The sequence below is a fragment of the Somniosus microcephalus genome, chromosome 34 (assembly GCF_052327205.1).
Source record: "Somniosus microcephalus isolate GS21.2 chromosome 34, FLI_Smic_1.0, whole genome shotgun sequence".
NCBI classification, from domain to species: domain Eukaryota; kingdom Metazoa; phylum Chordata; class Chondrichthyes; order Squaliformes; family Somniosidae; genus Somniosus; species Somniosus microcephalus.
Genome location: NC_141020.1, coordinates 25,435,323 through 25,457,946, shown reverse-complemented (window position 1 = coordinate 25,457,946; position 22,624 = coordinate 25,435,323). Strand labels below are relative to the sequence as shown.

General features: G+C 51.0%; 1 protein-coding gene across 2 annotated transcripts in view; it reads left to right on the top strand.

Moving 5' to 3' along the window:
- LOC147096891 (synaptosomal-associated protein 25) overlaps nt 1–22,624 on the top strand; it is a 300,271-nt gene that overhangs the window by 64,561 nt on the left and 213,086 nt on the right. The window contains exons 1-2 of one of the 2 annotated variants that reach the window (XM_085973587.1): nt 2,514–2,641; nt 10,454–10,630. In XM_085973587.1, coding sequence (XP_085829713.1) covers nt 10,547–10,630 — 84 coding nt within the window. In that variant the 5' untranslated portion in view covers nt 2,514–2,641; nt 10,454–10,546. Of the gene's footprint in view, nt 1–2,513; nt 2,642–10,453; nt 10,631–22,624 lie in introns of those variants that run through there. The other variant, XM_085973588.1, reaches the window with a different exon arrangement.

Genomic DNA, 22,624 nt, shown 5'->3' with positions numbered 1-22,624 from the left:
AGTCTCCAAACTCATGACCCAAACTACAGCAAACAGAGTCTCCGAACTCATGACTCAAACTACAGCAAACAGAGTCTCCGAACTCATGACCCAAACTACAGCAAACAGAGTCTCCATGACCCAAACTACAGCAAAGTCTCCTGACTACAGCAGGATTATTTCTCCAGCAAAATGCAGTGAGCGGAGGATAGTTACACAATACAAATGATGAGCGTAAAATCAATCCCCATCACTTACAGCAGTGCGGTCTCCAGGCGCGATTGACGGGGGGAATTATCCAATCATCTCCACCCTGGCCGGGAATAGTGGTATCGCTGTATGCAGCTCACTTTTTGTCAGGGGCTGTGTGAGTCCGGGGCCGGGATAAGGAAGTCAGAGTTATTCACGTAACCACCAGGCTTGCTGATACCAGTCTCCTAGAATCTGGATTTAAAACATGCCAATATAAGAGCAGCTCCAAAGAGAGAGAGAAAAAATCTGCTAGTAATTAGGAGGAATCTGAGCATGTTCTGGGAACATTTGTGAAGCTGGTGTGTTTCATTCATAAAGTGTAAGGCAGGTGTGAAATTGTATTACTCTAACCAAATGTGGAGGTAGTCATGCGCACTAGGTTACTGCAGCCTGTGCCTGCAATCGTCGCTCTAGTCTAAATGTATATTTCTATTGGTTAAAAGGTTAAGAGTTGTGGGGACCTGGAACGCTCGACCTGAAATGGTGGTGGAAGCCGATTCCAGAAATAATTTGAAAAGGGAGTTGGACGGGTTCTTGAGGATGAGGAACTGACAGGGTTACGGACACAAAGCGGGGGGTGGGACTGAGCACGACGGCTCTTTCAAAGAGCCAGCACAGACACGACGGGCCGAATGGCCTCCTCCTGTGCTGTAAGTCTCTATGATTCAATGAACAGTTAACAATCTCCTGTTGCCCTAGGAAGTAAGTGCATGATTCACTCGATCTCCAATTTGGGCTAATCTCAGCTGAAAGGCTACCATTGGCTTCAGAAAGAGAAAAAGAAAGACTTGTATTAATATAGCGCCTTTCACCACCTCAGGACGTCCCAAAGCAGGCATGGATCACTTTTTTTTTATTAGTTCATGGGATGAGTGTGTCGCTGGCAAGGCCAGCATTTATTGCCCATCCCTAGTTGCCTTTGAGAAGGAGGTGGTGAGCCGCCTTCTTGAACCGCTGCGGTCCGTGTGGTGACGGTGCTCCCACAGTGCTGTTAGGGAGGGAGTTCCAGGATTGTGACCCAGTGACGATGAAGGAACGGCCAATATATTTCCAAGTCAGGATGGTGTGTGACTTGGAGGGGAACTTGGAGGTGGTGGTGTTCCCATGCGCCTGCTGCCCTTGTCCTTTTAGGTGGTAGAGGTCGCGGGTTCGGGAAGTGCTGTCGAAGAAGCCTTGGCGAGTTGCTGCAGTGCATCTTGTAGATGGTACACACTGCAGCCACGGTGCGCCGGTGGTGGAGGGAGTGAATGTTTAAGGTGGTGGATGGGGTGCCAATCAAGCGGGCTGCTTTGTCCTGGATGGTGTTGAGCTTCTTGAGTGTTGTTGGAGCTGCACTCATCCAAGCAAGTGGAGAGTATTCCATCACACTCCTGATTTGTGCCTTGTAGATGGTGGAAAGGCTTTGGGGAGTCAGGAGGTGAGACAAGTACTTCAAACACAGAAGAGTCACATGGGGCTTACTAAGATGCAGGTTGGCCAATGGCCACGCCTGCTAAAGGACGAAAAAAGGAACTTGCATTTATATAGCGCCTTGCACAACCTCAGCCTTTTACAGCCAATGAAGTACTTCTGAAGTGCAGTCACTGTTGTAATATAGGAAACGCGGCAGCTAATATGCGCACAGCAAGCTCCCACAAACAGCAATGAGAAAATGACCAGATAATCTGTTTTAGTGATACTTTTAGTGATTCAGTGGCCCAGATGAGGGAGGGGAAGAAATACCAGCTGGGGCTCCAGCTCTCGGCCTCTGTCCATTGACCCCAGCCAGTCACTGCGCCCTGTGGTTGTTGGGTGTGGAGAAGCTTGGGTGTAATGCCTATGTGGTTAAATAGCCCCCCCAGTGACACTCACTGCTCAGGCTCACAAATGAAGAGTGGGCAGGATATCGAAGGGTATCTGGCGATCAGGACGTTGTACCTCAGTACGAGCTAATATCTTCAGGAGGAGGAAAAGAATGTTGTATTCTGCATCTGCTTCTTCAAAGAGCTGGCACAGGCACGATGGGCCGAATGGCTTCCTTCTGTGCTCCAGCATGCTATGATATAACATGGATATTCTATTAAATTTCAGCATAGCCCTAATGTTATAGTGTGAGATGCCTATATCCTTGCTGGGGCTCCTCAGTCCTCCCTTCTTTATGCGTTTTCAGCTGGTCAGAGGCTGACAGGGGGCAGACATGTTGTTTTGAATGTCCCTTTTTTTGCTGACCTCATCAAGTTCCTTTGCCAGTGTCGCCATGAATCAAGTGGGCTGCCTCTCGGCCTCGACGCTGCCCTGTGATAGCACAGGGAGGAGCTTCATGATGTCAGTGAAGAGGAGTTTCCACACACAATGTCAGCTCCCAGTCTCCACCTAAGCAGCAGCGTGAAGGAATAACACAGGAGAGCACCGAAGGACTGGAGGCACAGTAGTAAGTACAGAACCATCTTATTCTGCACAATAATCCGTTGGATTGTGTGGCAATTTAATACAACACCCTTCTCTTTTAAGGTGCTAGCCCTTATACTGGATGTATCTTATTTGTCTAACAGCGATTGCTCCAGTTTTAAAGGGTGGGATTGCTATGGCTGTTTAAATGATTAATTGCACCATTTCAGACCCTTCTGTCCTTTAGATGCAAGCATCAGTGTGGAGTGAGGAATTATTTATTCATGATTCACTGTTTGATGTTCACACCACAAAGCAAATCTCTGCTTCCGATCGTTAACCTCCCCCTCCCTGTGAATATCCCTTATGCAGCATTTCACCATGCACAAATCTGTCCTGAAACCGCTGCAGGACAAACATTCTGCAGGGTTCTTAATGTCATGATCAAACAGAGTGAGGGTGGAGGGAGTGAGGGTGGAGGGTGGAGGGAGTGAGGGTGGAGGGAGTGAGGGTGGAGGGAGTGAGGGTGGAGGGTGGGAGAGTGAGGGTGGATTGTAGGGGGAGTGAGGGTGGAAGGTCAGGGAGTGAGGGTGGAGGGAGTGAGGGTGGAGGGTGTGAGAGTGGATTGTAGGGGGAGTGAGGGTGGAAGGTCAGGGAGTGAGGGTGGAGGCAGTGAGGGTAGAGGGGTGGGCCAGTGGGAGAGTGAGGGTGGAGTGTAGTGGGAGTGAGGGTGGAGGGTAGGTGGCGTGAGGGTGGAGGGATGGGGGAGTGAGGGTGGAGGGATGGGGAGTGAGGGTGGAGAGTAGGTGGAGTGTGGATGAGGGATGGGGAGTGAGGGTGGAGGGTAGGAGGAGTGAGGGTGGTGGGAGTGGGGGAGTGATGGTGGGGAGTGAGGGTGGAGGGAGTGAGGATGGAGGGATGGGGGAGTGAGGATGAAGGGGTTGGGGAGTGAGGATGGAGGGTTGGGGGAGTGAGGATGAAGGGATGGGGAGTGAGGGTGGAGGGTAGGGGGAGTGAGGGTAGTGATGGGGAATGAGGGTGGAGGGTAGGGGAGTGAGGATGGAGGGGTGGGGGAGTGAGGGTGGAGAGTGAGGATGGAGGGATGGGGTGTGAGGGTGGAGGGTAGGGGGAGTGAGTGTGGAGGGGTGGGGGAATGAGGGTGGAGGGATGGGGAGTGAGGGTAGGGGAGTGAGGGTGGAGGGTGGGGGAGTGAGGTGTGAGAGTGGAGGGTAGGGGGAGTGAGGGTGTGAGGATGAGCGTAGGGGAGTAAGGGTGGAGCTTAGGGGGAGTGAAGATGGAGGGGGTGAGGGTGGAGGGTAGGGGAGTGAGGGTGGAGGGTAGCGGAGCGAGTGTGGAGGATGGGGGAGTGAGGGTGTAGGATGGGGAGTGAGGGATGAGGATGGGGAGTGAGGGTGGAGGGATGAGGGTGGAGGATGAGGAGTGAGTGTGGAGGGAGGGAGTGAGGGTGGAGGATGGGGATTGAGGGATGAGGATGGGCGAGGGAGGGTGAAGGGGTGGGGGGAGTGAGGGTGGAGGATGGGGAGTGAGGGTGGAGGATGGGGAGTGAGGGATGAGGATGGGTGAGGGAGGGTGAAGGGGTGGGGGGAGTGAGGGTGGAGGGAGTGAGGGTGGAGGATGGGGAGTGAGTATGGAGGATGGGGAGTGAGGGATGAGGATGGGGAGTGAGGGTGGAGGATGGGGAGTGAGGGTGGAGGATGGGGAGTGAGGGTGGAGGATGGGGAGTGAGGGTGGAGGATGGGGAGTGAGGGATGAGGGTAGGGGTGTGAGGGATGAGGATGGGGAGTGAGGGTGGAGGATGGGGAGTGAGGGATGAGGATGGGGAGTGAGTGTGGAGGATGGGGAGTGAGGGATGAGGATGGGGAGTGAGGTATGAAGATGGGGAGTGAGGGTAGAGGATGGGGAGTGAGGGATGAGGATGGGGAGTGAGGGTGGAGGATGGGGAGTGAGGGTGGAGGATGGGGAGTGAGTGTGGAGGGTAGGGGAGTGAGGGATGAAGATGGGGAGTGAGGGATGAAGATGGGGAGTGAGGGTGGAGGATGGGGAATGAGGCATGGGGATGGGGAGTGAGGGTGGAGGATGGGGAGTGAGTGTGGAGGGTATGGGAGTGAGTGTGGAGGATGGGGAATGAGGGATGAGGATGGGGAGTGAGTGTGGAGGATGGGGAGTGATTGTGGAGGGTAGGGGAGTGAGGTGGAGGATGGGGAGTGAGTGTGGAGGGTAGGGGAGTGAGGTGGAGGATGGGGAGTGAGTGTGGAGGGTATGGGAGTGAGGGTGGAGGATGGGGAATGAGGGATGAGGATGGGGAGTGAGTGTGGAGGATGGGGAGTGATTGTGGAGGGTAGGGGAGTGAGGTGGAGGATGGGGAGTGAGTGTGGAGGATGGGGAGTGAGGGTGGAGGATGGGGAGTGAGTGTGGAGGGTATGGGAGTGAGGTGGAGGATGGGGAGTGAGTGTGGTGGATGGGGAGTGAGGGATGAGGATGGGGAGTGAGTGTGGAGGATGGGGGTGAGGGATGAGGATGGGGAGTGAGTGTGGAGGATGGGGAGTGAGTGTGGAGGGTATGGGAGTGAGTGTAGAAGATGGGGAGTGAAGGATGAGGATGGGGAGTGAGTGTGGAGGGATGAGGGTGGAGGATGGGGAATGAGGGATGGGGATGGGGAATGGACCTGGTGCTGCAGTGTGTTGGTGAGGATGGGGGAATGGACCTGGTGCTGCAGTGTGTTGGTGGGGATGGGGATGGGGGAATGGACCTGGTGCTGCAGTGTGTTGGTGGGGATGGGGATGGGGGAATGGACCTGGTGCTGCAGTGTGTTGGTGGGGATGGGGATGGGGGAATGGACCTGGTGCTGCAGTGTGTTGGTGGGGATGGGGATGGGGAATGGACCTGGTGCTGCAGTGTGTTGGTGAGGATGAGGATGGGGAATGGACCTGGTGCTGCAGTGTGTTGGTGGGGATGGGGATGGGGGAATGGTCCTGGTGCTGCAGTGTGTTGGTGAGGATGGGGATGGGGGAATGGACCTGGTGCTGCATGTGTGTTGGTGAGGATGGGGATGGGGAATGGACCTGGTGCTGCAGTGTGTTGGTGAGGATGGGGATGGGGGAATGGACCTGGTGCTGCAGTGTGTTGGTGAGGATGAGGATGGGGGAATGGACCTGGTGCTGCAGTGTGTTGGTGAGGATGGGGATGGGGAATGGACCTGGTGCTGCATGTGTGTTGGTGAGGATGGGGATGGGGGAATGGACCTGGTGCTGCAGTGTGTTGGTGAGGATGGGGATGGGGGAATGGACCTGGTGCTGCAGTGTGTTGGTGAGGATGGGGATGGGGAATGGACCTGGTGCTGCAGTGTGTTGGTGGGGATGGGGATGGGGGAATGGACCTGGTGCTGCATGTGTGTTGGTGAGGATGGGAATGGGGGAATGGTCCTGGTGCTGCAGTGTGTTGGTGAGGATGGGGATGGGGGAATGGACCTGGTGCTGCAGTGTGTTGGTGGGGATGGGGATGGGGGAATGGACCTGGTGCTGCAGTGTGTTGGTGGGGATGGGGATGGGGGAATGGACCTGGTGCTGCATGTGTGTTGGTGAGGATGGGGATGGGGAATGGACCTGGTGCTGCAGTGTGTTGGTGGGGATGGGGATGGGGGAATGGTCCTGGTGCTGCAGTGTGTTGGTGAGGATGGGGATGGGGGAATGGACCTGGTGCTGCATGTGTGTTGGTGAGGATGGGGATGGGGAATGGACCTGGTGCTGCAGTGTGTTGGTGAGGATGGGGATGGGGGAATGGACCTGGTGCTGCAGTGTGTTGGTGAGGATGGGGATGGGGGAATGGACCTGGTGCTGCAGTGTGTTGGTGGGGATGGGGATGGGGGAATGGTCCTGGTGCTGCAGTGTGTTGGTGAGGATGGGGATGGGGGAATGGACCTGGTGCTGCATGTGTGTTGGTGAGGATGGGGATGGGGGAATGGACCTGGTGCTGCAGTGTGTTGGTGAGGATGGGGATGGGGGAATGGTCCTGGTGCTGCAGTGTGTTGGTGAGGATGGGGATGGGGGAATGGACCTGGTGCTGCAGTGTGTTGGTGGGGATGGGGATGGGGGAATGGTCCTGGTGCTGCAGTGTGTTGGTGAGGATGGGGATGGGGGAATGGATCTGGTGCTGCAGTGTGTTGGTGAGGATGGGGATGGGGGAATGGACCTGGTGCTGCAGTGTGTTGGTGAGGATGGGGATGGGGGAATGGACCTGGTGCTGCAGTGTGTTGGTGAGGATGGGGATGGGGGAATGGACCTGGTGCTGCAGTGTGTTGGTGAGGATGGGGATGGGGGAATGGACCTGGTGCTGCAGTGTGTTGGTGAGGATGGGGATGGGGGAATGGACCTGGTGCTGCAGTGTGTTGGTGAGGATGGGGATGGGGGAATGGACCTGGTGCTGCAGTGTGTTGGTGAGGATGGGGATGGGGGAATGGACCTGGTGCTGCAGTGTGTTGGTGAGGATGGGGATGGGGGAATGGTCCTGGTGCTGCAGTGTGTTGGTGAGGATGGGGATGGGGGAATGGACCTGGTGCTGCAGTGTGTTGGTGAGGATGGGGATGGGGGAATGGACCTGGTGCTGCAGTGTGTTGGTGGGGATGGGGATGGGGGAATGGACCTGGTGCTGCAGTGTGTTGGTGAGGATGGGGATGGGGGAATGGACCTGGTGCTGCAGTGTGTTGGTGAGGATGGGGATGGGGGAATGGACCTGGTGCTGCAGTGTGTTGGTGAGGATGGGGATGGGGGAATGGACCTGGTGCTGCAGTGTGTTGGTGAGAATGGGGATGGGGGAATGGACCTGGTGCTGCAGTGTGTTGGTGAGGATGGGGATGGGGGAATGGACCTGGTGCTGCAGTGTGTTGGTGGGGATGGGGATGGGGGAATGGTCCTGGTGCTGCAGTGTGTTGGTGAGGATGGGGATGGGGGAATGGACCTGGTGCTGCATGTGTGTTGGTGAGGATGGGGATGGGGGAATGGACCTGGTGCTGCAGTGTGTTGGTGAGGATGGGGATGGGGGAATGGTCCTGGTGCTGCAGTGTGTTGGTGAGGATGGGGATGGGGGAATGGACCTGGTGCTGCAGTGTGTTGGTGGGGATGGGGATGGGGGAATGGTCCTGGTGCTGCAGTGTGTTGGTGAGGATGGGGATGGGGGAATGGACCTGGTGCTGCAGTGTGTTGGTGAGGATGGGGATGGGGGAATGGACCTGGTGCTGCAGTGTGTTGGTGAGGATGGGGATGGGGGAATGGACCTGGTGCTGCAGTGTGTTGGTGAGGATGGGGATGGGGGAATGGACCTGGTGCTGCAGTGTGTTGGTGAGGATGGGGATGGGGGAATGGACCTGGTGCTGCAGTGTGTTGGTGAGGATGGGGATGGGGGAATGGACCTGGTGCTGCAGTGTGTTGGTGAGGATGGGGATGGGGGAATGGACCTGGTGCTGCAGTGTGTTGGTGAGGATGGGGATGGGGGAATGGACCTGGTGCTGCAGTGTGTTGGTGAGGATGGGGATGGGGGAATGGTCCTGGTGCTGCAGTGTGTTGGTGAGGATGGGGATGGGGGAATGGACCTGGTGCTGCAGTGTGTTGGTGAGGATGGGGATGGGGGAATGGTCCTGGTGCTGCAGTGTGTTGGTGAGGATGGGGATGGGGGAATGGACCTGGTGCTGCAGTGTGTTGGTGAGGATGGTAATGGGGGAATGGACCTGGTGCTGCAGTGTGTTGGTGGGGATGGGGATGGGGGAATGGTCCTGGTGCTGCAGTGTGTTGGTGAGGATGGGGATGGGGGAATGGACCTGGTGCTGCAGTGTGTTGGTGGGGATGGGGATGGGGGAATGGTCCTGGTGCTGCAGTGTGTTGGTGAGGATGGGGATGGGGGAATGGACCTGGTGCTGCAGTGTGTTGGTGAGGATGGGGATGGGGGAATGGACCTGGTGCTGCAGTGTGTTGGTGAGGATGGGGGAATGGACCTGGTGCTGCAGTGTGTTGGTGAGGATGGGGATGGGGGAATGGACCTGGTGCTGCAGTGTGTTGGTGAGGATGGGGATGGGGGAATGGACCTGGTGCTGCAGTGTGTTGGTGGGGATGGGGATGGGGGAATGGACCTGGTGCTGCAGTGTGTTGGTGAGGATGGGGATGGGGGAATGGACCTGGTGCTGCAGTGTGTTGGTGGGGATGGGGATGGGGGAATGGACCTGGTGCTGCAGTGTGTTGGTGAGGATGGGGATGGGGGAATGGACCTGGTGCTGCAGTGTGTTGGTGAGACGAGCCTGGGAGGGGCTTGTCTCCTGCCCTGTCACTCACTGATCGGTCTGCAACAGAAGGGGCGGGAGATGAATTACAAAAGAGAAATGCGGCGAAGCAGCAGCTGGCTCTGATCTTTTCCTTTGCAATCCTAACGAGCGTTTATGTCTTAGCAAATACTGAAAATAAAGAGGACCTGTCAACCCCCCCGTTCCACTCCTCAATGTTCTCTCCTGAAGGCGCGAGCCGGGTTGTGGTTGCGCAGATTCCAGCTTCCTTTCGCGATCTCGCCTAAACGGCCATTCTTTATGCCTGAGTTTAGAAAGCGAGCGTAGCGGGCTGTTCAACTATGGAAGGCGGCATTGCAACCCGGCCGACATGCACTCGCCGCCCGCCGGGAGTCACTGAATACTCAGTCGCGGGAGCCCCAGGGCGAGGGAGCAAACTGCTATCACAGCCACGGTCATGGTCATTTATCTCCAGCACAATGTGAAATAAGTGAAAGACTTGTATTTCTATACTGCCTTTCTCCACACTCCAAAGCCTTTACTGTTAGTCATGTAGGAAACACGACAGACAATTTGTACATAGCAAGATCCCACAAACAACAATGTGTTTTTTTCAGTGATGTTGATTGAGGGATAAATATTGGCCAGGGCAACAGGGAGAACTCCTCCTGCTCTTCATCGAAATAGTGCTGTGGGTTCTTTTACATCCACCCGAGAGAGCAGACGGGGCTTTGATTTAATGTCTCATCTGAAAGACGGCACCTCGGTCAGTGTAGCACTCCCTCAGCACCGCACTGGAGTGGCAGCCTGGATTATGTGCTCAAGTCCCTGGAGTGGAACTTGAACCCACAACCCATCTGACGCCCGGTTGAGAGTGCTGCCCACTGAGCCATGGCCGACACTTGACCATCGGCTCTTTCTTGCAGGAGTATAAGAGCGTCACGGGACAAGCCTCCCCAGACCTGAGCGGGCAACTCATAGATGTATCAAAAATAGTGAACAGCGTTCAATCCATCACGCTGTTAAACCGAGGCCCTGTCTGCCCTCTCAGGTGGACGTAAAAGATCCCACGGCCCTATTGGAAGGAGAGCAGCGGAGTTCTCCTCGGTGTCCTGGCCAATATTTATCACTCAATCAACATCACCAAAATAAGATTATCTGGACATCATCTCATTGCTGGTTGTGGGAGCTTGCTGTGCGCAAATTGGCTGCCGCGTTTCCCACATTACAGCAATGACCATTACTTCAAGAAGTACTTCATTGGCTGTAAAGCGCTTTGGAACATCCTGAGGGTGTGAAAGGCGCTATAGAAATGCAAGTTTTTCTTATAGTACAACTGAGATCAACTAGCTCAGCACGGATTGGAGAACAGAACCTGAGACCTTACTGGTCCATAGGACTTGGTGTCTTTACCTGATAGACCACCAGGGAGAACAAAATGTGTAATATCAAAACCTGACTGTTTCCTTTGGAGTCTCCAGTTCTTGTTAATATACTTCTTCAGAAGCACGGGCCGGCTTGTTCAAAATATGGTAAATATCCTAAAACATTCCCCTTTTTGCTTTTCAGACTCTCCTTGGAGATCACTGCCCTGCTGCACCCGTGCGACCCCACCGCTTCTGAGTGATTGCAATCGCATAGCGATCAACAACAAGAAGCACCATGGAGAACAACCTGGAGAACAATATGGAACCTAGGTCGGAGCAAGATGAGATGCAGCAATGTGCTGACCAGATCACGGATGAGGTGAGTGATAAATCCACAAAGGAGGGAATGCTTCATAGCAATAAAAGAGCAGCGCTGGACAAGTCTCCCAGACTACGGGGACCTCATAGATGTTCATAATATTAAAATCTTCTTCTTTTGTACAGTAGCAGCAAAGCAAATCAAATGTCAATATCTCAACAGAAAATGCTGGAAATACTCAGCAGGTCAGGCAGCATCTGTGGAGAGAGAAACAGAGTTAACGTTTCAGGTCTGGGACCCTTCATCGAACTGTTTCTCTCTCCACGGATGCTGCCTGGCCTGCTGAGTATTTCCAGCATTTTCTGTTGTTATTTCAGATTCCTAGCATCCACAGTATTTTGCTATTATATTATGTCAATATCTCAGTTGGATATCCAGGCCAAAGCTTCCGGTGTAACAGCGTGGATATCTTGTCGGCTGCCTGTGAATTTCCTCTGAGGGCAGTGCTCAATGATGTGCTCCAGGGTCTGATCAGGAGCTCCACAGTCACATGATGGGGACGCTTTAATCTTCCATCTATGGAGAAGGTGGCAACATCTACCATGGCCGGTTCTGAGGGGGTTGATTCTGCCCTCTTCGCTAATCCCTCCCCCACTCTGTCCCCTTCGTGTCTCACTCTATTTTATCCATGGACTATAATTGCCATTGCTCCTCTGTTGAGCCTGTCGGCTCATAGTGTCCACAAGACTATTATCACTTTGGAGAACCTTGGGCATATTGCAGTGTGGGGTATCACTTGGCTTCAGGAGCGTGCCAGAAAAAGTGCTAAATATCCTGTAAACATGCTGATTTTTAAAATATTTAATTATTTTTTCCCGTTGTGTACACTCTGCCCATGAAATATAAATGACTTAATGAAGTCTAACGATGAAATACAGTTTTCTTTATTTTTCTATTGAATTCCTTGTCTTGCGTTCAAAGCCTTAGAAGTTGCTGAATTTGTTTTGCTTGAAGGCAAGGAAATGAAGGTCTGATCTGATGATGCCGTTGGTGACCTTCTACATCACCATTGCTTGCCCGTGCGAACCCACTGTTACACTGCAGTGACCCCCACCACATGCCCCCTGAACTCTCCACTCCTCTGACTCTGGCCTTTTCTGACCCTACCCATTGCCCCACCATGAGCAGCTGTGCCTTCAGCTGCCTCGGTCCTACGCTCTGGAATTCCCTCCCTAAATCCCTCCACCTCTGCACTTCTCTCTCCTCCTTTAAGACCCTCCTTAAAACCCACCTTTTTGCCCTCCGAATATCTTTTTCTTTGGCTTTGTTACATTTCTGTGAAGCACTTTGGGTTAAAGGCGCCACATAAATGCCGATTGTTGTTCAGGCACCCCGTCAGGTGCTCGCTGACCTACATTGGCTCCCAGTCCACCAATGCCGTGATTTTAAAATTCACAGCCTCATGATCAAATCCCTCCATGGCCTCGTCCCTCCCTACCTCCTCCACATCAATGGGGCTGTGGTGGAAAGGGTGGACAGCTTTAAGTTCCTTGGAGTCCACATCACGGAAGACCTCTCCTGGTCCCTCAATACCTCCTCTCTGGTGAAGAAGGCCCAGCAGCGCCTATATTTCCTAAGGAGGCTGAAGGGATGTAACCTGTCACCCCTGATCCTCTCTAACTTTTACCGCTGCACTATAGAGAGCATCCTGACAAACTGTATCACAGTATGGTATGGCAGCTGTAGCTACTATGACCGGAAAGCCCTGCAGCGGGTAGTCAAAACTGCCCAACGCATTACCGGCACCCGGCTACCGACCATCGAGCACATATACCAGAAACGCTGTCTACGGAGGTCACGGTCCATCATCAAAGACCCTACCCACCCCAGCCACAGTCTGTTCGCCCTCCTGCCATCTGGGAGACGCTACAGATGCATTCGCACCCGTACGACCAGATTTAGGAACAGCTTCTTTCCCAGGGCTGTCATCCTACTGAACTCCACAAATAAACTCTAAAGCCTGCACATCTGCCAATGCACTTTATTATGGTTATGTTTATGTTAATATACTACAAGCCAAATGTATGTTGAATGTTTAAATGTCTTAATCCAAATGTACACTCTCGGGAGCCGCAAGCCTACATTTCGTTGTACTGCACTTGTGCACTAACAATGACAATAAAAGTTGATTTGATTTGATTTGAGTTGTACAACCCACCGAGATTTCTGTGCTCCTCCAGTTCTGGCCTCTTGCGCACGTCCCACTTCCTTCACCGCACTATTGGCGGCTGTCCCTTCAGCTGTCTGTAAGCCCTAAGCTCCGGAATTCCCTCCTTAAACCTCTGCCTTTCTACCTCTCTCTTTCCTCCTTTAAGACGCGACTTAAAACTTACCTCTTTGACCAAGCGTTTGGTCACCTGTCCTAAATTGTCTCCTTTGACTTGTCAATTTATTTGGCTAGTAACACTGCTGTGAAGCACTTTGGGATGTTTTACTATGTTAAAGGCGCTATATAAATGCAAGTTGTTGTGTCCTTCCACCTTTCTTCCAGTCTTTATCTCCTAGCCTCTCACTCACTGCATCTCTCCCTCTCTAGTACTTTTCTCTCATCCTTTTCACTCTCACGCCTTCTCATTCTTTATCTCTCAGTGTTGAATCATTTTGTGATGTTCATTTGAAGGTTGGAAGATGTAACTAATTGGTTTTCTGGAATCAGTGTTCTGCAATGCAGTGGAACATGAGGAGTGTTCCTGCCCGAGTTTGCTCGGGACAGCGCAGTGCCCATATACCTCCCATTATTTCGCAGTTCCATTATTTGTTCTCTATTAGTGTCCGGTCCCGGCAACATCTCGATTTTAAAATTCTCATCCTCGTTTTCAAATCCCTCCATGGCTTCCCCCCTCCCTATCTCTGTGACCTCCTCCAGCCCCGCAACCCTCCGAGATCTCTGTGCTCATCCAATTCTGGCCTCTTGCACATCACCGACTTCCTTCATCCCATCACTGGCGGCCGTGCCTTCAGCTGCCTAGGCCCATAGCTCTGGAATTCCCTCCCTAAATCTCTCCGCCTCTCTACCTCTCTCTCCTCCTTTAAGACGCTTTTTGACCAAGCTTTTGGTCACCTGTCGTAATGTCTCTAAGTGGCTCAGGGTCAAATTCTGTCTGATAAGGCTCCTGTGAAGCACCTTGGCACGTATTACTATGTTGTTGTAGAGCAGCTTGCATGTGATCCTCAGGAGCTGAACGGCCCACAATGTTTCACCATTTCATTGAAAAATTAAATGTTACCAATTGCCTGATAATTATCCAGCTGCAGCACCTCCATTGCATCTGCTTTGTCAAAGAGACCAGTAGCACGCTGACATGTTGTGCTTTGCGGTGCTAGTGCCAGTGCCACTTTGCTGTGTCCTCCTTTAATGGGCTCCGGGGAAGGATTAAGTGCGTGAGCAGGCATGGATCAACAAAGAGCCGCACTTCAACCACGGAAGAGTCACATGGGGCTTTGTAAGATGCAGGTTGGCCAACTCTGCTAAAGGAAGAGAATAGAACTTGCATTTATATAGCGCTTTTCACAACCTCAAGGCGTCTCAAAGAGCTTTATAGCCAATGAAGTACTTTTGAAGTGGCATCACTGTTCGCAACCTTGGTGTCATATTTGCCCTGGAATTGAGCTTCCGACCACATATCCGCAGCATAACTAAGACCACCTATTTCCACCTCCATAACATCGCCCGTCTCTACCCTTGCCTCAGCTCATCCGCTGCTGAAACCCTCACCCATGCCTTTGTTACCTCTAGACTTGACTATACAGCACTCTAGGATCCAACCATTTGAATTAAGCAACGTATACAACACAGCAACTTGACTCAGTCCGGCAACACCTTGATTATAAAATTCTCCTCCTTGGTTTCAAATCCCTCCATGGCCTCGCCCCTCCCTATCTCTGTAATCTCCTCCAGCCCCACAACCCCCCGAGATATCTGCGCTCCTCTAATTCTGCCTTCTTGAACATCCCTGAATATATTTGCTCCACCATTGGTGGCCGTGCCTTCTGTTGCCTGGGCCCTAAGCTCTGGAATTCCCTCCTTAAACCTCTCCACCTCGCTACCTCTCTTTCCTCCTTTAAGACGCTCCTTAAAACCTACCTCTTCGACCAAGCTTTTGGTCACCTGCCCTAATTTCTCCTTATGTGGCTCGGTGTCAAATTTTTTGTCTTATAATACTCCTGTGCAGCGCCTTGGGACGTTTTACTATGTTAAAGGCGCTATATAAATACAACTTGTTGTTGTAATGTAGCAGCCAATTTGCACACAGCAAGATTCAACAAACAGCAAGGAGATAATGACCAGAAAATATCTTTGCGATGTTGGTTAAGGGATAAATATTGGAGTGCCAGCCTAGATTTTATGCTCAAGTCTCTGGAGTGAGACTTGAACCCACAACCTTCTGACTCAGAGGCAAGCGTGCTGCCCACTGAGTCACGGCCAGTAGCATTCGATCGAGACCTTTCTCTGCTGCTGTAGAGGCTGACAGAGCTTCGCTTGCTCTCCAGCAAGAGAGAACACTAGAACATCCCTCGGCTACAAGATGGAGACGCAGATGCAGAACGAGAGATGAGAAAAATAATAAAAGAGGAACCACTTGGCCATGCCCTGCAGCTATTATGCAGATGCTGCTTGCTGCTTTTAACGATAGAATCTTACAGCACAAGAGGAGGCCATTTGGCCCACCATGCCAGTGCTGGCTCTTTAAAAGAGCCGTCCAATTAGTTCCTCTCCCCTGCTTTGCCCCATAGCCCAGCAATATTTCCCCCAAGTATTTATCCAATTCCCTTTTGAAAGCTACTCTTGAATCTGCTTCCACCACACTCTGTTCTTGGGGTACGTGTCTTGTGGTACGTGTCTTGTGGTACGTGCCTTGTGACTGGAAATCTCACAGCAGGATCTGTCTGGCGTTGACAACTCTTTTGTAGCTTAGGGCCTTGAAATATCACTCAGCCAATCACTGGCAGTGTTGCTGAGCAAGCGAGCCAATCATAGAACCCAGCGGCTGACGCAGTTACTGAATATTAACCAGCTTCATATAAAAGATTAATAACGGTCCATTAGTAACAGTCTAGCAGCCTTTCAGCAGCGGAGTGCTGCGAATATCAATGAACTGCTTTGAAGGACTGTAAAGAGAGCAGCATCCTGTTAATGACCAGTCAACAAACCTTCTGCATGCATATAGACAATTGGCAGTCGCTGCCTAATTCTGAGCAAGAAGCTTCTCATCTGACTGGAAGCCTTTAATCTCTATGGGCTTTTTACTAGACAAATGCCATTTGGAGATTTGATCTTTGACTATGTTACAAAGACGATGATTGCAGTAATAAAAGCTCAACTTGCGTTAGGCCGAGCCTCCCATGCCACAAAAGCCCAGCAAAGTGACCAAAGGCAAGGTCAAAGGTGTCAATTTAAGGAGACTTTTGTAAAGAAAGAATTTGCATTTATATAGCGCCTTCCAGAACCTCGGGACATCCCAAATCGCTTCGCAGTCAAGTACCTTTTAAAAATAAAGTGTAGTCACTGTTGTAATGTAGCAGCCATATTGCGCACAGCAAGCTCCCACAAACAGCAATGTGATAATGACCAGATAATCTGTTTTAGTGATGTTGGTTGAGGGATAAATATTGTCCAGGACACCAGGGGTGGGTGAGGGGAGGAACGCTCCTGCTCTTCATCGAAATAGTGCCATGGGATCTTTTATGTCCAGCTGAGAGGGCAGACGGGGCCTCGGTTTAACATCTCATCCAAAAGACAGTGCAGCACTCCCTCAGTACCGCACTGAGATAGATAGATCTTTGGACTCTAGGGATATGGAGTTCGGGCGGGAACGTGGAGTTGAGGTCGATTATCAGCCGTGATCTCATTGAATGGCGCAGCAGGCTCGAGGGGCTGTATGGCCCACTGCTGTTCCTATTTCTTAGGTTCTTATGGGGCGTCAGCCTGGATCTTGTGCTCAAGTCTCTGGAGTGGGGCTTGAACCCATAACCCTCTGACCTAGAAGTGAGAGTGCTTCCCACTCAGCCACAGCTCAACCTTATAGTTGTGGAGATAGGTAGCAAAGTGGAGTGGTGTGAGGGGGAAAACTGCGGAATCCTCTGCCATCAATATTGGAGCGAAGGAAGAAGGCACAGACAGTCGATAAGAGTCAGAAGACCAAGGGCGGAGGCTGGGCACATACGGCTGAAGAGCTGCAGAGGTAGGGTGGAGGGAGACCATGGAGTGATTCAAAGATGGGGGTGAGTGCACTGGAGGACTTCGACCTGAGCCCAAGACACAGTGATGTAGATCCAGTCCCACAGCACAGAGACATGCACAGAACAGTGATGACCTAGAGAGGTCATTATTGGACAAGTCCCAGGGCTGATGTTTGAGTTGCAAGCCATGTTAAGGGCAATTCCAACAACATCAACAAAACCGTACATTTATATAGCGCCTTTAACGTAGTAAAACGTCCCAAGGCGTTTCACAGGAGCATTAGCAAACAAAAGTTGACACTGAGCCACATAAGGAGATATTAGGACAGGTGAGCAAACGCTTGGTCAAAGAGGTAGATTTTAAGGGATGTCTTAAAGGAGGAGAGAGAGGCAGAGAGGTTTAGGGAGGGAACGCTCCCATTTCAAACTAGCATTTCATTGAATTGAAATCCAAGCCTTGGAGATTAAAGGCCAGTGCCTCGCCCATTGGACCATCCAGTCCCCCATGATTGTTATTTATGGTACATACTTCCCTGCATTGTCCCCTTGCCAGGTCAGGCACTACCCGTGCCCAACTGGGAACTGGCAACCTGCTCCAAGACCTCCACTGATGTTGTTCTTTGGCTTGTGATCAGGAGCTACACGAGAACATCTGGCAATGGCACAACCTCAGATTCTTTCTTTCCTAGCCTCCCACCCCCTCTCCTGCCCACAAAGAGGCTCCCGACCTCCACTAGACAATGTGGTACAGTGCTGTTAAGTTGAGGAACTCAAGAAAAGGAGGGATAAAACTTGCCCCCCTCCGCTGTAAATTGGCGTTCCAGTGTTTGATCTCACTGTGCCGTATCACTAGATCTAAAAGCAGAGACTGACTCCCTGGGACTCACAGTTTCAATCCTGGGTCACTGTGGAAAAATGTTGCCTAATAAATTGAAAACAAATATCAAAGAACTTTTCCCTCACTTTTCCCCCTTCTTCTCCTGGGAGCACAGGCACTAACAGCCTTCTGGAATTCTAGCCCAAATGACCAATCATATGTGAGATAACAAAATGTGCATTGGCACACTATTCAACTGTGGGAGGTGTTTTATCCATTCCCTAGCGCAAGGGCCTTGTGACCAACTGCTGCTGACCTCCTCCCCAAGTTGCTGCCCTTGCTGAAATCCAAGCTGCTCCCTTCAAAGTCAGTCCCCCCTCCTGGCCGTGCATGTATCTCACCAAGCCATTGGGAACGGCCGTGCATGTATCTCACTGAGCCATTGGGAACCCTAGCTCAGAGTGCCTTTATGATGGATGAGCAGCAGGTATTGTGATCCAGAATCTGAACCCAGTGTGAGCTTGCCACCCGTCTGAGTGAGCACCAGGATCTGATAGCTCGCACAACACTAATCTGTCTCACACTGGAGGCAGTCCGAACTTCAGTGACTGGTTTCGGCAAGTCAGCCAACAAAACAAGAGAGAGAAAGGAAGACAGACAGACTGACTTGCATTTCTATAGCACGTTTCATGACGTCAGGACATCCCAAAATGCTTTACAGCCAATGAAGTACCTTTCAAGCATAGTCACTGTTGTAGGAAACACGGCAATCAATTGCGCACAGCAAGATCCCACAAACAGCACTGTGATAATGACCAAATAATCTGTTTTAGTGATGTTAATTGAGGGATAAATATTGGCCAGGACACTGGGGAGAACACCCCTGCTCTTCTTCGAAATAGTGCCGTGGGATCTTTTACGTTCACCTGAGAGGTTTAACATCTCATCCGAAAGACGGCACCTCTGACAGCGCAGCGCTCCCTCAGCACTGCACTGGGAGTGCCAGCCTGGATTATGTACTCAAGTCCCTGGATAAGAATGGAGAAAGAGTGACACAGCTTGGTTTGCTAATGTGCACTTTCCCAGACATAACCCATTGTTATCATTGCCATGTCGCAGCCTTCAAGGGAGACTGGGAGGCCCTTTGAAATAAATTTCAGACCAATCGATTTGAAAATTCATTTATTTTTAAATTAACCTGTAAAAATAGCATTAGCACAATTAAATAAATTGCTTTACTTTAGTAGGAAGTGTGTATAATCAGAGCTAATGTAGTGAGAACTCTTTCTGTAAAGACTCCACTGGGATGAGGAGTCTTGATTCAACAGCCCAAAAGTAACATTATTCTGACACAACACTATTGCATTAAATGTATAGCTTGATGCGATGTGCCTGTATAATGTAGTGAGACTGCACAAACTCAATTTCCATAGGAGTCTTATGACAATTTAACCTTGATAGTGGCAGACTGTAGTACTACCAGCAATAGCACAGAAACAGGCCATTCGGCCCAACAGGCTCACGTGCCACACCAGCCTCTTCCCAACCTTCTTCACCTCACCCCATCAGCATATCCTTCTATTCCTTTCTCCCACATGAGTTTATCCAGCTTCCCCTTAAATGCATCTATGTTATTCGCCTCAACCACTCCCTGTGGTAGCGAGTGCCACTCTCTGGGTAAAGACATTTCTCCTGAATTCCCTATTGGATTTATTAGTGACTATCTTATATTTATGGCCCCTAGTTTTGGACACCCCCACAAGTGGAAACATTTTCTCTATGTCTACCCTATCAAACCCCTTCATAATGTTGTAGCCCTCTATTAGGTCTCCCCTCAGCCCTCTCTTTTCTAGCGAAGAGAGGCCCAGCCTGTTCAGGTGAACTTGATAGCACCCTGTATCCAAATTTTCCTGGGTTCCAGTGGAAGCAGAGAGAAGCACAGGCCTCCACCCTCTCAGGTCTGCAGCAGGCTCAGTGAGGGCCCACTGCAAAATTAGAACTAGGAGAGCGACCTGGAGAGGTTGCAGGTTTCCACTTGAACCCCAATCTTCCAGTGCCCATGTGGCCATGGAGTTCGATTCTCTGTGGGCAGTGTCATTACAGCACTGGTTAAAAACGATTCACTTCCTGGCTGCGCTAATGTAAAACGATTAATGCAAAAGTGTTATTTTTTTATTCATTCCTGGGATGTGGGCGTCGCTGGCAAGGGCAGCATTTATTGCCCATCCCTAATTGCCCTTGAGAAGGTGGTGGTGAGCCGCCGCCTTGAACCGCTGCAGTCTGTGTGGTGAAGGTACTCCCCAGTGCTGTTAGGTAGGGAGTTCCAGGATTTTGACCCAGCGACGATGAAGGAACGGCGATATATTTCCAAGTCAGGGTGGTTTGTGACTTGGCGGGGAACTTGCAGGTGTTTCCATGCACCTGCTGCCCTTGTCCTTCTAGGTGGTAGAGGTCATGGGTTTGGGAGGTGCTGTCAAAGAAGCAAACTAAAAATGATTAAACCCCAAGATAAAAACGACATGATGAAAGTCTTCTTTCTGTAATGGCTTCTACTGTCAATCTGGTCTGGATAGGAATCCAGGACCCCAAGGTAAAAGACTGTATCTAACCACTCTACTATCCAGGCCCCAGGAGCACTTAAAAACATTATTGAAGCATCAAATCAAGTCTCCATCTCATTCTCTTGAAGTGTAATGCTCCACATACTTGAGTTGTTTGTCAAGCTGGATTAGTAAAGAATCAGAGAGACCCACCCAATCATAATAGGTCAGTTGAGGCTGGTATTTGCCTTCAGTTCCCCACATACGAGACCAGGACTGAGCTCATAGACTTGCCAAGCTACTGCTAGGTAACAAAATCCAGAAACATATTCCCTAAAACTTCAGCCCCCTTGTGAACACATTGGCCTCGATATTAACCCTGCCCCCCACAACGGACGGGGGAGGAGTAAAAAAGGAAAAAACAGGGAACGCAACCCCCAACCCACCACGTACACGCGGTTGCCGTTTTTACGACGGCGGGTTTTGAGCTGTCCAAACGTCCCACCGTGAAGAGGTGGGACACTTCATTAACATATTTAAATCGTACTCTCAACGGCCCAGAACTTGGTGTCGGGGGCTTGCCGCGCGTGCAAGCCCCCGATCTGCACTCACCCTGCGCGCTGACATCTGAAGCCTGGGCCTGCTCGCATTTCCTGTGACAGGCCCGGTTCAGATGTCAGCGCGCAGTGCTTACCTGATCCAGCGGCGTAGTTAGTGCGATGTGCCGGCTGGGATCAGGTGAGCACTGTACAACCAATCAGGGGAGGGGAAGGTTCATTCATGAGTTTGAGAGTAAGAACTGTCAAACTCATGAAAACTACAGGGGCCCAAAACACTATTTAAACTTTAAATAAAAATTTAAAAAAACATCCCAATCATTAAATTAAGTATAAATAAGTTTTAAAAAAATAATTTAAACAATTTTTTTTTTTGAAAAAATAAATTTTTAATAAAAAGGGTCTAAAACTAAACTTACCTTATTGTAGATTCTTTAAAATAATAAACCTGTGGAAATTTTTTTTCTAAATTACACTAAAACACCACTTACCTGTAAAAATAAATACTTACGTGTGCTTTTTACAAGCGTAAAGACCGGAGGCCTTTAGACATGCGCAAATCCCCCAAAACAGAGGAAATCCAAGACGCACGCGCTGCCCCCTACAGCGCACGCGCTAGCCTCTTCACCTCTTGGGTTAGAGGAGAGGAAATGCCGGTTTTCAGCGCATGCGCTGTGCATGCTGAAAACCGGCATTTCCTCCGGCCAGACGTGTGAGTACCCCTTCCGTACTCACGCGTTTGGGGAGGAATTACTGCCCCGTTGTGTTACCAGACTGGGTTTGATTCCTGGTCTTTGCTGTGTTAGCTGGTCTCAGCCACAGCAGTGGTTGGAGCGCTGCACTTAGCCTCATCGCCCTGTAATAGGGAGAGAGAAAAGTATCAACCAAGGTTCCTGTTTCTGATCACTATCCAGTTCACCTATCACCCATAAGCCCAGCGACCTACACTGGCTCCCGGTCCAGCAACGCCTCAGATTTAAAATTCTCATCCTTGTGTTCAGACCCGTCAATGGCCTCGCCCCTCCCTATCTCTGTAACCTCCTCCAGCCCTACAATCCTCCGGGATCTCTGCACTCCTCCAGTTCTGGCCTCTTGTGCATCTCCGATTTCCTTTGCCCAATCACCGGTGGCCGAGCCTTCAGCTGCCTCGGCTCTAAGCTCTGGAATCCCCTCTCTGAACCTCACCCCCTTTCCTCTTTAAGATGCTCCTTAAAACTTACCTCTTTGACCAAGCTTTTGGTCATTTGTCCTAATATCTCCTTATGTGGCTCGGTGTCAAATTTTGTTTGATAACGTTCCTGTGAATCGCTTTGGGACGTTTTGCTATATTAAAGGTTCGATATAAATGCAAGTTGTTGTTGTAACAACTCCTGATGGAAGATGTGGCTTGGGTTTTTTTAGGAGACATTGGGAAAATTGAAGGTGGGGAGAATGGCCAGAACTAAAAGTGGAACAACAACCCACTTGCAATCAGGTGGAGGTAAAGTTCCTCAGAGCTTCTCTCACTCAGTCGCTGTAACTTTGCAGGAAGTACACGCAGTACCAAAGTTTCCACCGCACTTACGATGAAGTTACAACGGTGTAGAGGGAGAAACTCGAGGGAATTCACCCTCCATGAGTCAGTTCTACACCAGCAGGTATTCCACTGCCCCGCGCCCATCACATGGAGAGTCTATCAGTTTCTGACTGAAATCAATCGGAAAGTCGGATGTGGGTTCACATTGCTTCGGGGTGGTGCTGAATCCCAAGGGGGAGGTCTTCTGTCCTAAAATCTGATGGGAAAACATAAGTCATCACTGCGGGTATAAGGCTGGCTCCAGGAGCAGTGGATATCCAGCAAATGGTTTAGGGGACACTCCTGCAGGAATGCGTTGAAACAGCACCTAGGGCAATAGATGAG